Source organism: Triticum urartu, chromosome 1 (assembly GCF_003073215.2).
Source record: "Triticum urartu cultivar G1812 chromosome 1, Tu2.1, whole genome shotgun sequence".
Taxonomy (NCBI): Eukaryota; Viridiplantae; Streptophyta; class Magnoliopsida; order Poales; family Poaceae; genus Triticum; species Triticum urartu.
The window spans coordinates 552,557,454-552,574,149 of record NC_053022.1 but is presented as its reverse complement, the minus strand read 5'-3'; the positions used below and the strand labels follow the sequence as shown (position 1 = coordinate 552,574,149).

Genomic DNA, 16,696 nt, shown 5'->3' with positions numbered 1-16,696 from the left:
CTGTTAGTGAGTCCCTGTCGATGATGACAGAGGAACATATCCACATGGTCCTGCTTGATCAGTGTGGACGTGTGATCAAGTCAGAGTTGCGAATTTCGCTTCGCTAAACAAGCAGAAAGCGATGAGCTCGATCGATCAGCAACCATGATGACAACTATCACTCTTGTAGCATCCTCCTGCTGTCCGTTTGCTACTGAATAAATTGTTGCTCGTGCAGGATTTTTATACACGTTTGTCTGAAGATACGTTGTCCCGAGTCCTGAGGGGTATCATTATCAAATGGATCCACTGATGGCCGGATGATGGGGGATTAGACCTGCGATATAACAGAAGCACTAGATCGTGTCTGGAATTTGTTATGCGCAGATTAGTTAACTACTCCTTCTGTCCCATAATATAAGAGTGTTTTTGTCACGAGAATAATTTTACAAAATTATCTCCATTGTATACATAATAATTAGCAGCCAACCGACCATGCGTCTGGACCTTCTTTTTACCATTTTCTCCAAAGGGAGAATAATCATTCCTCTCTTCTTTTTTGGCAAATCATTACATTAGTCCTCTCTCAAAGCAACGCTACCTTAGCTAAAAGAAAAAAGTCTATTTTACTACCCTGAACAAAGTTGGTGGTTCACATTACCCCCTGATCTTTATTTCGGTTCCCTTTACCCCCTGAACAATCCCAAACCGGACAAAAGAACCCCTTGGGTGGTTTGTCTCAACATGCAGCTGATGTGGCGCTGGTCAATGGAGGTTTTGACCTGCGGGTGGGGCCACGGGGATTAACTTAAGTGAAACAGGAAATTAGCCCATGGTTAATTAGGAAATGGGACCCGCTTGGCAGTGACTCAGGGGGCGCTCGGTGAGGAAATTAGCCCTCGAGGCGGCGCTTGATGTCGAGCAGGTCGCGGCGGAGGTTGTCGTCAGTGGGGAACCGCACGTCGATGGCCAGGAACTCATGGGCTGCGGTGGCGGCGGCCGCGAGGTCGTTGGCCGCCAGGGCGCGGTGCGCAGCGTCGAGCGCAGCCTCGACACGGGCCAGGGCGGACTCGGCGCGCGAGTGCGCCACATCGAGGTGGCGGATGCGGGAGGAGAGCACCTCGGTGAGCGCGGCGGTGGAGGAGGATGACTCCCTGAGCGCGGTGGCGTTGCAGGCGGCGAGCGGGAGGAACGGCGGGGCAGAGCGGAGCAGGGAGGCGGCCGCACGGTCGAGGTCAGGGCGGTGGGCGAGGAGCGCATTGAGGCGGGCGTCGAGGACGCGCTGGTAGGCGACGCACTCGTGGAGCAGGCGGGTGGCGGCGCCGGCGTCGATGAGGTCGCGGAGGGCGGCGAGGGAGGCCGGGTCGCCGAAGTCCAGGGACGGGGCGGCGTCGGCGGACGCGTCGGCGGCTGCGGATGAGTCCGGGCGAGGGGAGCGGGGGGGGGGCGCGGCGGACGGCACGGCCATGGATGCCGGGGGGGGGCAGGGTGGATCTCAGTGAGTTCAGATGTGCGGGAAGGGAGATGGAAGAGAAGGGAGAAAGGAGAAGCAGGGCGTCAGGGCAGCAGCTTGAAACTCTGACGGTCGCCGGCGTCATCCAGATGCGGCAGGGTCGCGCGCGGTGCTCAGGATGGAGGCAGCTGCGATGGGAGGCTCGGGAGGAGCTCCTCTGTCTCAACCCAGCGTGACGAGGGAGACTCGCCTACAGGTCAAAACCGCCCATTGACCATTGCCACGTCAGCAATCAGTCAAGTCAAACCATCCAGGGATTGATTTTGTCCGGTATGAGATTGTTCAGGGGGTAAAAAGAACCGAAACAAAGATCAGGATTTTATGTGAAGCACCAACTTTGTTAAAGGTAGTAAAATGGACTTTTTTCTAGCTAAAAATAGGTAGGCTAGGCTGCGAAGGATCCAGCAGGCAAATGGCGCACCTAATCTGCCGCGGTCACATTCGAGATGCAACGCGATGCGATTGCCAGCCACGGTTCATTGAGGCAGATGAGAAGGAAAAATCAGAAAGGACAGGCACATGAGCTATTAGTTGAATTGTTTTTCTGCCAAAGGACAGGCAGATGACAATGGGGCTGCACTGTTTTTTCTGCCGCGAGCGCACTCATCGCGCCATGGGCCAGCACCGTCCCACGCACCTGCATCTTCCACGCCACTACCATCTGCTTCCCCCGCCCTGTCCTGCCCCTGCTCCTGCAGTGATGTGCGTGTGGTGCTGCTGATGACAAATGTGCAGTCCGCAAGCAAGTCTGGCTTTGGAGCAACTTGGTGTTGGGGAAGGCAAATCTGCACCGACCAGATTTTGTTCCATTCATGTGCGACTCTGGGGGTGCCGAGACCCCCAGCCCAATGCTTCACTGGGTGATGAAAAATCCTCTATGGAAGAAGCTGCGTGCCTGCAATTTTGATGGCGGGTGATGAGTGATTTTGTTGCTGCCCGTTGCTAACCTGTATCGTCGGCACGCAGAGCTTCAGGATACAGATCGATCGGGGCTTGGGGGCGGAAGGTGCACACTAAACTTCAATTCAATTCAATTCTGGTGTGGTAGCCAGGGATGGTCGTGCAGTGCAGAGCTCAAAGCAGCAAAACCATCTGGTGTGCAGATGTTTCTCTCTTCTTCTTTTTTCTAAGAAAACAGAGGCGAAAGATTTGCATCGTTGGTCTATTGTATTACAACACACCCACAGATTAAAAAGAGAGATGATTACTCTTTGGCACCCGTGGTCATCCAAAGGGCCTTCTTCTTCTGGATATTAAGTAGAAGAACCGACGGCGGGGCATGTTTGTGGCGGAAGAAACATGCATTTTTTTTCACTCCATATATATGGTCCAAGAGGTTAGCATGGTGAACAATGCCATCGTCTCCCTGTTGGGGATGATGGTGTCGGATAGGCCATCGCCTTCTGGTGCTGTGACGGCGAGGCTTTTAGCTTGTCGAGATGGGTTGATGCTCCCATACCTTAACGGATGAAACTAAGGGCCAGTTCTTTTGGACGATTCTATCAGAATCGTCCCCCTCCCCAGCTTCTCCCAGAATCACCATTTCATATATTTTTTACAATCCTAGCTAATTAGACCTTAACTAGATAGGATTGTAAAAAAATATGGAGTGGCGATTCTGGGAGAAGCTGGGGAGGGGGGTGATTCTGGAAGAATCGCCGAAAAGAACTGGCCCTAAGCTTAGATTGAAACCCTAGCAAGTTTTAAAGAAAAACAGAGGCAAAAGCTTTGCCTCATCCATTTAATAAGAGAGAAATAGAGTTTGTTACTAGCAACCCGAATACACGACATGAGATTACTCTCGCAAAATTATGGACCCCAGTTTTTTTATCACTGGCAATGATCCAAAGGTTGGCCTCGATCGCGATGGAGGCAAGCAATATCGTCGGTGGTGCGCTCTTGTGCTTGAAGGCTCTTGCGTTTCACTCGTTCCAAATATTCCACCAAACAAGCATGATGAGGGATGCCTTGGTCTATCGGTTTGGCGTGTTGTTGTCGCAAGTACTTGCCCACCAAGCCTCGACCGAGTCGAACAAGGGCCAAACGGTTATGTCAAGCTCGAGAACGTAGTATTTTTCATTGACCAAGGACCAAAGCCTTCGGGTGTAACGGCATTTGTAGAAGAGGTTAGTCCCACATTCTTGCACTCCCTCGCAAAGAGGGCAAAAAATCACAGTTGGGCCACCCATGCTTCGCCAATCTATCAGCGGTCCAGATTCTAACTTGTAGAGCCAACCACGCAAAGAACTTGACTTTTGGAGGAGCCCGAGACTTCCAAACCATTTTGTCCACGGGTGAGAGAATCATCCCTAAGAATCGCGCCTTGTATGCGTAAGCCACCGAGTAGAGCCCACTAGCCGTATGTTTCCATAGGATGTCGTCCTCGGTGAGCTCATAGAGTTAGACCTCATGCAAGAGTGCCCAAAGGGTGAAGAACTGTGTGACAGTGGCGGCGCCAGAAGTTCAAGTATGTGATGTCAATTTAAACTTGTGATGTCAAATACATGTGTATTTACAAATTTTCTACCATCTTCTGCATAATTTTTACTTGTAGTCAAGAGTTTCACCAAAATGTTGTGTGGTCAAGTGACCACACTGCTTGAACGTGGCTTCGCCACTGTTGTGTGATGTGCTCCGCAGAGACGTTGGCGGGAGGTTTGATCTTTAAAATCCAAGCATTGTGCTTGAGGGCCTCCTGAACCTTCCAATTCTTTCTCTTGGATGCTTCGTGAATGAGCGAGTGTAATGTCTTTTGGCTTGCACCCAAGAAGCCAAGGAGAGTCCCAGAAGGGGGTCTTCGCACCGTTACCAACGATGATAGTGGTGGAAGCATAGAAAAATGTAGGCACTCCTCTCACATGGGTTCACCATCCCTATCCACATCTTGGCAGGCTTCTTCCATTCATACCACGGCCATCGCAATTGGAGAGCACGCCTAAACTTGTTTGTGCTGAGAACCCCGAGTCCCCCATATTGGAGTGGCTGGGAGACAATCTCCCGATTTACCTTGCATTTTGCCCCCATCGTCTTGTTCGACCCGAACCATAGGAAAGCTCTCTAAAGCTTGTTTACATTAAGAAGGATGGTTGGCGGGATGACCAACAGTGTGGCGGGGCAGACCATCTGGGAGGTGATCACGGATTTGATAAGAGTCGTTCGTCTGATGGTGGTGATGCATTGGCCCTGATAAGTTGTTAGCTTGCTCACAACCATGTCCACTAAAAACTAAAGATCCAGCAACTTTAGTTGCCAAACTGAGAGAGGGAGCCCCAAGTATCGCAAAGGGAAGGAAGCCCTTGTAGCTGGCAATCGTTAGGTTAGGTGACCCAAATTGACGTGGTTGCAACGAATGGGCACAGACGAGCTCTTGTGAAAATTGGTGCATAGACCCGTGACCTCCCAGGAAGCCCCTCAAAATGTTTGCATGATGGTCCATATCTCTTTTGATCGGGGGCCAAGAAGACGACCGCGTCGTCCGCGTAGAGAGAGGTCCTCATCATGGCTCCCCTTCCCCTAACTTTATGGAGGAGCCCCTCTATCAGGGCAGCCTCAAGAATTCTTTGGAGCTGATCAATGGCAATGATAAAAAGTAAGAACAAGCAGGGGTGGGTCACCGAGCACGAAGCCAAAGAGAAGCTAATCCAAGATCATTTTTTCACTGTCATGAAGAGAGGCCCCAAAAGGCGCAAAGATTTGAACTGGGAGGAGCTAAATTTGGAATCAATCGGCCTACATGGCCCCTTGATTCCCCGATGACCGCGAGAGATGTCCTTGATGCGATCAACGACATTGCCAAGTGACAAGGCCCTGGGGTCGGATGGCTTCAAAGGCCTCTTTTTCAAGAACTGTTCAAACATTGTCAAAGTCGACCTCATGAGGGTCATTAGTCATTTTGACTCACTTCACACTGCAAACCTCCAGTGGCTCAATTCCGCAAATGTGGTACTTCTGTCTAAAAAGCAAGGGGCAGAATAGACCCATCAGCTCTCCTTAAGGCCTGGTCCTCACATGACAAGTCTCGTTTCCAACACCAAAACACTTTCATCAAAACAAGAAGTATTCATGACAACTTGTATGTTGGTCGCTCGGTGACTACACAAGAGCAAGACCCCTTCCCTCCTCTTCAAGCTTGATATCCGCAAGGCCTTCAACACCGTTAAGTGAGGGTATTTGCTCGACCTACTCCAAAGGCAAGGATTCCCAAGGAAACTTAAGGATTGGATAGTGGCCCTCCTTAGCTCCTCTTCCTCGATGATCATACTCAATGGCATTGCCGGCGAGCCAATTAAGCATGGGCAGGGCCTTCAACAGGGTGAACCATGGCGAGTTTCATTTCAATCGATATTTCCCAAATAAAGCAGCGGCATTTTAATCGTGCCGCTGACTTAACAACCAAAACAGGCTAGTATGGTAGGCATGTTCGGCCGTGCCTATTTATTCCTGAAATGAAGAAATTTATGTACCCACACATGGGATTTGGAGCTCTCAATGTCATTTCTTCACCAAACTTCACACGCGAGTAAATCTGGCACCCAGGTTTGATACCTCGAAATTCCAGTTTTTTTTAGCACTTCATTGTATGTTTTGAATTCAATATTCATATGGGGGTGGAGCAGGCAAGAGCTCATGTGTATTTTCCTTATTTCCTAATAACAACTGCTCCCTCTGAGCACAAATAAGATGCGTACACGTTCCTGAAACAGATGTAATGCGTGCGATAACAGATTTCAGTCTACATTCGCTAATAACCAGCCCCAAAAGGGTAGGCGCATGGAATATATTTTTTTCAATAAAGGGCGCACGGAATAATTTCAGGTATCAGACTTGTCGTCTGCATTTGAAAGCAGACCAAACCAAAACATAGCAGCTGAGGGCTAGCAGTTGACGCTACCAGGTGGCGAAACATACTGAAGCAACAATGGATCTGCAGTGCATTACTAATACCAAACAAAGTCAAGAGTTGCATCAAAGCAGCATCATCCTTAGAGACTGAAAACATCATCAAAGTGCTTAACCAAAACTTCCACATGCAAAAATCTTCAAACTCTTACACGCTAAAACACACAGACCAGTAGAGTAGAGTAGGGACCCGCTCACATGAACAGGTTGGGCCTCGTCGCCTTGTAGGTGGTCTTGAGCTTGCGGGTGGGGGGGCGCACCTTCTGGTACACCAGCGGGAACTTGATCTTGGAGTTGTGGAACTGCTTCGTGTTGTCCCTCTTGCACAGCTTGAAGTCCACCGTCGCAGTCTTGATGATCTGGATGCAGGGGGCACGCACGCGGTGCCGCGACGCCATCTCCGTGTACATCTGCTCCACGCCGCCATTCAGGGTCGTGTCGCGGTACTCCTTGTACATGTTGTGGTAACCAGTCCTGCTCTGGTACCTCAGCCAGATGCCGTAGTTCTTGATGGTGGTGGGGTTCTTCTCAAAGATCTGACAGAGATAGACATACACAAACATGTATACTTGTTAGAATAAGCAGACAGGACAATGAAGTACATCCATACATGAAGAATTACATGGATTGGATAATGCAGGTAACAAAACTAGATGAAAACTAAGGAACAAACAAAAATAAGTCAGCACCAGCCAGCTACAAGTTAGAATCAAAGCATAACAAACAACTGACAATCATTTACAATGCTAGAGTAAAATAACAGAAGTTCTGGGGTCCACATTTATATATGCATAGGAGATAACTGCGTAACCTCACTAACTTTAACATGACTCAAGGCAGGAAGACACTAAAGATTTCTCCCACCTATTAACAGTTAGTGAAACATGTAGGATATATGTTTAGGAATTACATCCCGAACCATTTTGATTTGATGCTACTACCAGCTCTATGAAGAAGCTAGATACATCTATTTTCTTTAAGCAAGAACATTAACCAGTCTATTCCTGGCCTTCTTAGCCATCCAAACCTTAATATACCCTAACTATGAGCCAAGCCATCCTGGTGATCTTCCTGACAGTACATACCCATCTTGAATTGTGGTCCACAGCAACTTGGTACCGGAGTTTACAATCTCTGTTGCACTTGACTCCACAAGAAAATATAATCAAATGGCATCAAGCATAACAGCCATTGTCAGCTTTGCTACCAAGTTGTCACAAACCTCAGTTCTCGATGGATAGATACTGCTGCAAAGATGACTGGGACAGCTTGAATTATAGTTACAGATTATATAAGGGTTAGCATGACAAGAAATTGAAAATCCAGAGTTTGTCCTAACTGATGGTTACACTTGCATATTTTCTAACTTTTTACATGTATTCAATGCTAGAAATAACATGTGCTAGTATTTTCAAATCAGCATATTTGCACGTTTTGCAGTGCTATTTGTGTGCAATAGACAAAAAACATTTATGGAGTTAATCCAAAAACACTTGCAATAACATAACAAAAGCAGGGTGAATCTCAGAGTACTTGTAACATAACAAGAGCAAACTGAATAGAGCGTCACAAATTTGTTTCAGAGAATGGGCCATTCAATTTATATTTAGACAGAAATGCCCTACTTCAGCAATGTTGCAGAACAAACGAACTAAACCTACAGCATACAAGTGAGCCCGAGACCAATATACATGGACAACTAGATGAGGAACAAAGGACCTAAAGCAGAAACCACTCATCTTCGGCACAACCCACAGAAATGCTGTTAATATCGTTTGGTAAGCTAGAACACTGCAACGCTAGTTACATCTTCCCTATGCAGCAACTAAAATCGAGCAACTTCGCCGCATACAATACCAACATGGTACCAAATCTGATCTGATATATTACGGCAGTTAGCACCAGCCAGCACAGTTATTGAAGTTGCATTCACGGATCATGGTTACTAGAGGAGAGTGATATACCTCGTTGATGGCGAGCATCTGGCCGTTGGCCTTCTTCACCTTCTTGAGCTTCCTCAGGAAGTACCTGCGCGCAAACAAGCAAGCAATCACATAAGCCCCACGAAACCGGCAAAGAAGATCGAGGCCATGGCGCGGCGAGGTCGGTCGGGGAAGGAGACTGACCAGAACTTGGACTTGGCGCGGACCTCGTTGGTGGCCCAGAGCTTCATGCGGTAGATCTTGGGCTGCTCATCGCCGGGGGTCGGCAGCGCGCGACCCACCACCTGGTACTGGTGGAACTGCGCGAAAACAAACACAGAGAGGTCAGACACGAGCCCACGACGAAAAGATCGATTGCGCGGCGGATCGAGAGGCCAGGAGGAGGACGGCGGGGTAGGGAGGGGAAGAGGGGCTTACCCTGTGGGCGACCATTCTGGCGAGCTCTCGAGACCGGAGGCGGAGGAGAACTGAAACCTAAGGAGATGGCGGCCGTCGGGGGAGGGAGAGGAGGCGGACGAGTATTTATGTGTGGGAGGCGTGGAACCCTAGCGGGCCGTGGTTTATGGGCTCCGTGCCCCTCTGATTCAGTGGGCTGCTTTGGGCCGGACGAAATTGGCCGTCCCTGTTAGTTACTGGGCCGTAATTTGCCAACCTCTTTGCTGCTAGTTTCTGTTTTTCCTTTTACTACCTCTGTTTCTTTCCTAAAAACAAAAGCCTCTGTTTTTTTTAAGAATAACAAAACCCTCTGTTTCTAGGTGACTTTGAGGTTTTTGCTTCACGCTACTGTAACGTCATCTGATAAGTTTCAAAAAAAAAAATCATCTGATAACGACGGTAATAGTTAGCGCTAAATCATGTTTTCTAGATTGATCTGCATTTGAATTTTGATAACCCCGTAACAGATCCCACCCTATTGAAAACAGATTTTGAAGATATTCGGCGTAATCGAAATATGATACGGCGTGTCTCTCTCCCTCGCATTGACCTTGTCGTCTTTTTCCCAACCATGTCACGATCTCCACCTCTGCCCACCACTCCTCCATGGTTCACAGTGGAGTTCAGTTGGAGCTATGTCACCCATGTTGGGGGGGGGGGGGTATTTTTTCGTACAATTGTGTCACTTGAGGTTGAGGGAGCTTCGACCATGGTATGACAAGCTCGGGCATTACGTACTCCTCTACGCGTTGCACACTTCGCTTCGCTACAACAACTGCTTTACGTGACAGGTGAAGCAGGCCATTGTCAAATCCCTCACCGAAAGCGGTGGCCACTTGCGAACAAGAAGAGGTCCCTACGGATAATGGCGTCCACGATCAACTCTCTTGGGCGTGCTACAATGGCACATGGACTCACAATGTATTGGTCTGTATGTTGCACGGGGAAAGGGAAGTACAACATACAACCAATGGCGGTAGACGCGGCCGCCTAGGTAGCCCCCGACTTGTTGCACTTCTGTGTGTACCTCCTCACCTTCGCACTGAACCTCCTCTTGGCCAGGCCATCGACGAGATGTGCAGGCTCCTCTAAGGTGTCAAGATGACTGAGAGGAAATGTGAGAAGCTCATGAGGATGGTACGTCAGGTTGGGCATTCAGCTCGGGAGGTAGCTGAGCAGGAAATGCACGACCAAGCGTTGTTGTACCGATATAGTTAGTAACCAAACATTTTGATTTTTGTACGATAGTTTTTACAGAAACGGTGTCATTTGCTTTCGTTTACATTTCCTTTACATTTCCCGAACCAAACACGGCCCGAGTTTTAATATGGAACTTGTTGTTTAAGTAAGTTGAAAAGAATGTTGATAGTATGGTTGTGTTTATCCCTGGCTCGGAGGCAACTACCTTTTCATTCTTAGTGGCAATAACACAATGCAAACCTTTCCACTGACTGCAGTAGATTACTTGCAAGGTTAAATCCAACTAACATACAAAACTCCCCCTTGGAGATCATTAATCTAAGCATGGCCAGTGCAAGACTAATATATCCGAGAGTATATACGTCTAAAGAGTGAACCGGCCTACCAAATCAACTATCACCATCGAGCACCACTGATCGATTCTATCTACATCATTACTTTCAGTTATTATGTAATGTTTTCTGTTTTGTGTTGTTCATCTGCATGGTTGAGTGCAATAGTTTGTGTACTTTGATAGGTTTGTATTTGTATTCCAACTAGTTGTGCTTAAGGTGATTTGTTTCTATGTTCGTCTATTCTATATTTAATGCTACTTAGTTATCCTTCTTAGCAGTGTTGTGTTTGATATCTTGTAGTAGATATGTTGTAGTTTTCCTTCCATAGTTGATTTCTTTCGTAGAATTGCCTATGTTTAGTTTATTTTTCACCTTGTTGTGTTGAGAGTATTCAAAGTTTGAACCTCCCATTTAACCCTCCCCCTCTATATATACTCTCGATCCTACACTTTGTATGACAATGGTAGCAAGCTACTACAACAAAAAACCAGGAAAAAAACATATGTTAGTGTTGGTAAATTTGTATTTCTTATTAAATATAGGTTAGTGTTGGTCGGACCATCCTGACCAGTCTACAGCTACGCCATTGTGAACATATAGTTGTGAACAAATGGAGTTAGTGATGAGTAACTTAATTTATTTTTTGGCAAATGGGTGGGCGTTTCGGTGACAGTTGTGTGTTGTGGTCACACATTGGAAAGTACTCCACACTTTGTGGTGAATGATAGCTAATCCACCCCGCTGGTGTTGTTTAGCCTTGGGCTTGGATGGAGGGCTATGGCATGTGGTGTGTATTTCGAGCCTGTTTGGCAATCATCCAGCTCCGCAAAATACGGGAGCGCATGGAGCGCCTCTTTGACGACTCCAAAAAAAATAGGCCATGGGCCGCTCTGTTTCGGACGCTCTAGAGCGGAGCTGTGGGATGGAGAGCAGCCGAACAGGGCCTTCGTCTAGTCAGTGTCATGCATATAGCAGTACTTTTACACGTCACACATGATGTGGGACACTTTTTTTTTCCGTCGGGTGATTGTTTAAAACATACATCACACACGAAATGCAGACGATACACTTCTTTTGTTGGGAAAGAGTTTTGACAAGGACTTATGTACGATGAAAGATGAAAAATATGTTTCTTAATGATGTGATGTGCGTATAATTTGTCATGTAGTGGAAATGTATACGGTGAACCAGGGTAATTGATGCGACGGGTGCACCGGTCCCCCCGTAGCACATCTAAAAACGTTTGAAAAAAATCCGAAAAATATTTGTCAAATTTGTCATTTTTGTATCTCGAGCAATGTTTCAAATTTTGAGTTGAATTTTTATCACAACATACATTGATGTTATGCCAATGCACTAAAAAAATTCCGGATTTTTTCGAACATTTTTTAATGTGCAATTAGGTCCGATGCACCGATGACACCAATTGCATCGATGCAGTAGATATATTCCCTACTGAGTAATGCATAGTGAGATGGCGCAATTTTTTTAAATAAATGCAATGACACGCACCTTTTTTTTTCGAGAAACTAATGACACGCACTTGACGTTCCCTGGATGCTATTGCACGTGGACGGTGGATCTGCCTACATGGCGCACACCTCACTCGTCTTCGTCCCTGCTCCCCGCCCCTCCCTGGCAGCACCTCCACGTGGACATGGCGTCGGCTTCTCGGGCCACGCTGGTGCCCGTTCCGCCGGCGCCGGCAGGCCAAGCCCCCGCCTTTCAGTCACCAACAGCCAGCGCCGTCTTCCACCACCACCATCCCCTGTCGCACCTGCGAAACCGCCACAGGCCGCCGTGCCCAAAGCCAGTCGTGTCAGCGGCCACTGCTCCTCGGCCCGAAAACCCGAGCACCGGTGGCCCTGTGCCAGCGGCCGAAGCACCACGGGCGGTTGCGCCTTTGCCACCGGCAGCCGCCATGGCCCGCCCGCCTGCCCGCCCGCCAGGTGCTCGAGGAAATGTCCACGACGCAATTGTGACTGTAACGGCAAATGCCTTCATCAATAGCCATTAAGCCTGCATGAAGTGCCCGCTGGAGTCGACAACCCCTGTCCCCTGGGCTGCAATTCCCTTCATAAATAGCTGTGCTTCATGGCTGTCCGTTGCCGTTCCAGTTCAACCCCTTGAGTACGTGCAGCACCACAGACGCAGTAAGCTTCCTCATCTTCTTCTTCCAAGCCCCTTCCATCCAGCGTTGATTCTTGCCTCCATTTGTTTACGTGGACGATCTGGCAGATCTTGGTGCAGGGTTGGTTAGTTAGTGACTTTTGTCTGATGCTTTTCTTGTTCCTAGACAAAGAAAATCTAATTGATATGTACGTCCATACCATCAAGAGATCTTAGAGGGTCGCCAGTAACCTTCAGTTTTTTAGGATCACACGGATTAGTTATGCAAGCGAAAATCTGAAGGCATGATCTATATACGGTCCATCTTGCAGGAAGGCTCCGGTCGCGATGAGCAATCCTTGTGAGTGCAGCAGGAGAAGGGCCAAGTTCATCATGCAGATGCGTGGTAACTTTAAAGACAGCATGGTATGTTGACTTTTAATTTCCTTAGTTCTTTGTTCAGGGTGCTGCCTCAGTTCCCTGGATTTTGTATGTTTTGTTTTGACCCTTGGTTCCACTTCCACCACTGCTGCTTGCTGCAGGTCATACCGGCGCGTCTTGTTGACCATTTCGGAGGAAAGATCTCTGGGACCATCCGACTAGAAGCACCTAACGGACAGATGTATGTCGTTGGAGTTGCCAAGAAGATGAACAGATCGGTCCTGCAGTCTGGATGGGAGGCGTTTGTTCGTGCAAATCAGATACAAGACAACTGTTACTTGATGTTTCGTAACCTTGGAATCTCCTGCTTCAAGGTCACCATCTTTGATTCCAATGGCGAGGAGAGGATCTCGTGTCGTGCCGGGGCGAAAATTTCTGCTCATGTTAAAAAAGCGAGCACTTATGGTGCTGATATTTCGAGCAGTTCCTTTGATGGCGCGTCAGATTCAGAAGGTAGAAAATCAGGAAAGACGCCTGCGGTAAATTCTTCTTCAGATGAATCATCAGGTTCGGCTGTGTACAGTGTACTCATATATTTGGTGAGTAGCGTTTAATTACTACATGTTGATCTCTCTTGACTCTCTTTTACAGCAGAAGATAGTCTGTCCGAAGGCGAGTCTATGGAGTCAGATGATCTTCAGGGGCTCTCAAAGGATTATGTCTTAGCAGGGCGATGCCATCTTACAGAAGAACAGGAGGATGAAATCAAGGAGTTTGTCGCGAAAATTCGACCTGAAACCCCTGTGCTTGTGGTGATGATGAAGAAGACCAATGTGAACCACTATCCTAATCTGGTACGTTTGGTTTGAATTCTGTATGTATTGTTAAATGCTTGTAGCTACATACACCTCTCTAAATATCTTTATTTCCGATATTGTTAATTGTAACAAACCTCTGAAGGATATTTATGAAACAATTGAATGGCATTATATTCATATCTCGCTTTACGACTGTCATCATGTTTATATTACTATATTATGAAAATAGTGTCGCTGTCAGTCCAAGGATTACACAACACAGCACCATACCAATCATCCCTTTTTTAATCAGGTAATATCTAAGGATTATGCACATGCATACTTTCCACACAAAACTCAAGTTGTCACACTCAAACTGCCTGGGAAGAGCAAGGCTTGGCCATGCAAATTCCGCATCAGACCTGATGGAAGGGGACGCAACCTTTCTTTGCGTGAATTTGTCCATGACAATCGTGTTAAGAAGGGCGATCTCTGCCTCTTTCAACCAATGACAGAGGTTCAGTCAACAAGGTTCACCTTTATGGTTCATTTGCTTCGCAAAGTTGGAAGAACTGATATATGTTCAAACCAAGGTAAGTTTCACCAGCTCTCTCTCTCTCTCTCTCTCTTTCGATGATACTACATTATTAACTCTCAGCTGCTAAATTTTGCTATTACAAATGCCGCACTGCAATTACTTCTTGGCAATACTATCTTACCATTGAAACTATTGACAGGAGAAGACAGTCCATCTGAATATGAATCTATCCAGTCAGATCATCAGGAAACTTCCTCCGAGGTTCGCTATATATTGTCAAGAAGGTGCCGACTTGATGAAGAAGACGAGGTAGGAATTGATGCTCTTATTGCTGAAATTCAGCCTGAAATTCCGTTGCTAGTGGTTCAAATAATGAAGAGCAATGTCAATGGACCACAACCCGCTCTGGTAATTCCTATTCTGCACTGGGGACTTTACTGTTTGTTTATTCTGGATATGTATGACGCATCACATATTTAATTGTTCCACCAATAATTTTTCTATTCCATTAACAGATTTGAATTAGTCCACTAGCATGTTCGGTTTCTTCAACTTTTTTTAGAAAGCTTTTATTACCTGCGGCCTCTGAAGCAATGATGCATATAGCCAAATCCTTATTGTAACTCTTATCACAGTTCTAAAACTGGAACCAAATCAAAATATTTTTATTTGTCCAACTAAAAGTTTTGATTCGTTCTCCCAAAATAATTTTTATTTGTGGACTAATAAACCGTCAGTTGTTCCACAAAGATTCTTTAGTTTCCTCCAAGAGCATTCTCTATTTGCTCGGTACACTTAATTTTTCCCACCAATTATATACCTTGTTCCATGTACAGTTTGCATCTGGGTTTAAAGATAAGGATGATTCAAACTGATTGTCACTAGCATATAGAAAGAGGTTGTTACGCAATGAAAGTCATGCAACAGTCCTCCAGAAAACATTAGTGGCCTGCACTGTGGCAGTGGCACAATGTGGATGTGGTTTTCGTGTAGCACGTACACAACAGACGAAAATATGCATAGCTATCACCAAAACCTGGACTACGTGGCCGTATGATCAATAATACATGTTTCCCTGCTTTATATCTGAAACCAGGAATAGTTGGCTCAGTTGTTTTAATTCATTGCGATTTTTGTCTTTTATCTCGTCTGCACAACCAGATCATCCCGAAGCGTTATGCAGCTGCGCACTTTCCCACTGAAAGCCAAAACATCATACTTACCCTCCCAGGAGTGAAGAAGAAGTGGCATCCCCTTTTTCACGTCAGGCGGGGCAACATTGGGTACGTCCTCTATGGGCGGTGGTTAGAGTTCGTCCGCGACAACCGTCTACGCGAGGGGGACATCTGCCTGCTCCAGCCGATTAACAGGGGTGAGGGGAGAAGGTTCATGCTGACGGTCCATCTGCTTCCCAAAGCAAGACGCGCCGGCAAATCCAAGGGTGGAGACGTCGTTCGTGGCTCGAAAATTGGCGGAACGAGCATGAAAGCCGCCTCGACGGAATGTGTCAAGGACGAACCAGTCGACGGTATACATGTTCAACTTATCACTGTTAAGATCAACATGTGGTCTTAAATGATGTGAAACATCATCTTATCTGCAGGAGCATCAGATGGTTGTGACAGACCAGGATATGTGGTGCTAGGCTGCAGCGCCCGTTTAACCCAGGCGCAGGAGAGGGTGCTTGCAGAGAAGGTGAAGGCAGTCCGATCTGAAGCGCCTATTTATGTGGCAGCCATGGACAAGAGCAATCTGAGGTCTGCCCTAGTAAGTTCTAAAACCTTGACCTCCGATCGCTGCTTAGTTATTGCACAAAGATCATGTAGCTCTTAACCTGTGTACATTTTTTGTAGATGGCACATTCCGCGATCCTCTGATCTAAAATTTCACAGTTCATCCATGCATTGATTAGCTCTTAACTTCTTGAACTTGTATTTTCACCACTATTGATTGATTGGTTCCCATCTCTGTTGCAACTGAACTGTTTTTATAGGACTTGGGCACCACGGGACATGCTGCTGCCGCCGACGGACGCCTTCCAGACGGGAAGCAGACGCTGACACTCCATCAGGCCGGGTGGAGCAAGGCATGGCGCGTGGAGATGCGCCACAGGCGGATGGTCCCGGCGGGAGGGTGGCGCGAGTTCGCCGCGGACAACCGCCTGCAGGCCGGAGACCTCTGCCTGCTGGAACCGGTGGTGGACAAGAGGCTTGCCATGGCGGTCCACATCATACGCAGCGAGCAGTGCCGTTAGCTCCGGCCGGAAGTGCTGCAGACTGGTGAGCTGATGATGATTTTAGGTGATGGTTTTGTGATTTTTGGCGATCTGTAAGAAATAAGCACAGGGATGTTATATTGTTTTCTAGATAAGGAGAGAGCATCCCCCCCCCCCCCCCCCCCCCCCCCCACGAATTAAGAGGTTTGTTGGCATTGAACTTGTCAACGGTATAAATAAAATGTGGTTGGAACTTATGATGCAAAGCTGAGTGGGACTTGCCCGCACTCAAATTTTACAAGATCATTTTGAACTGTTAATCATACCATTAGCACAGTTGCGAGGGCATCGT

At 47.3% G+C, this 16,696-nt stretch overlaps 2 protein-coding genes across 2 annotated transcripts; one reads left to right on the top strand and one right to left on the bottom strand.

The window, feature by feature from the left end:
• Positions 1–6,400: 6,400 nt before the first annotated feature.
• LOC125529184 (60S ribosomal protein L18a-like) lies at positions 6,401–8,885 on the bottom strand. The gene is made up of 4 exons (XM_048693598.1): positions 8,752–8,885; positions 8,518–8,633; positions 8,356–8,419; positions 6,401–6,927 (listed from the first exon to the last, which is right to left on the bottom strand). Exons 1-4 carry the CDS (start codon positions 8,764–8,766, stop codon positions 6,586–6,588), a joined length of 537 nt encoding a protein of 178 aa, XP_048549555.1. The 5' UTR covers positions 8,767–8,885; the 3' UTR covers positions 6,401–6,585.
• A 3,009-nt stretch (positions 8,886–11,894) lies between these two features.
• On the top strand, positions 11,895–16,516 carry LOC125529193 (B3 domain-containing protein Os03g0619600-like). The gene is given in 11 exon segments (XM_048693606.1): positions 11,895–11,917; positions 11,919–11,971; positions 11,974–12,013; positions 12,746–12,839; positions 12,956–13,361; positions 13,446–13,648; positions 13,905–14,184; positions 14,329–14,537; positions 15,291–15,657; positions 15,733–15,896; positions 16,123–16,516. Coding segments are annotated over 11 exon segments (2,100 nt in total). The 3' UTR covers positions 16,384–16,516.
• The last annotated feature ends 180 nt before the right edge of the window (positions 16,517–16,696 follow it).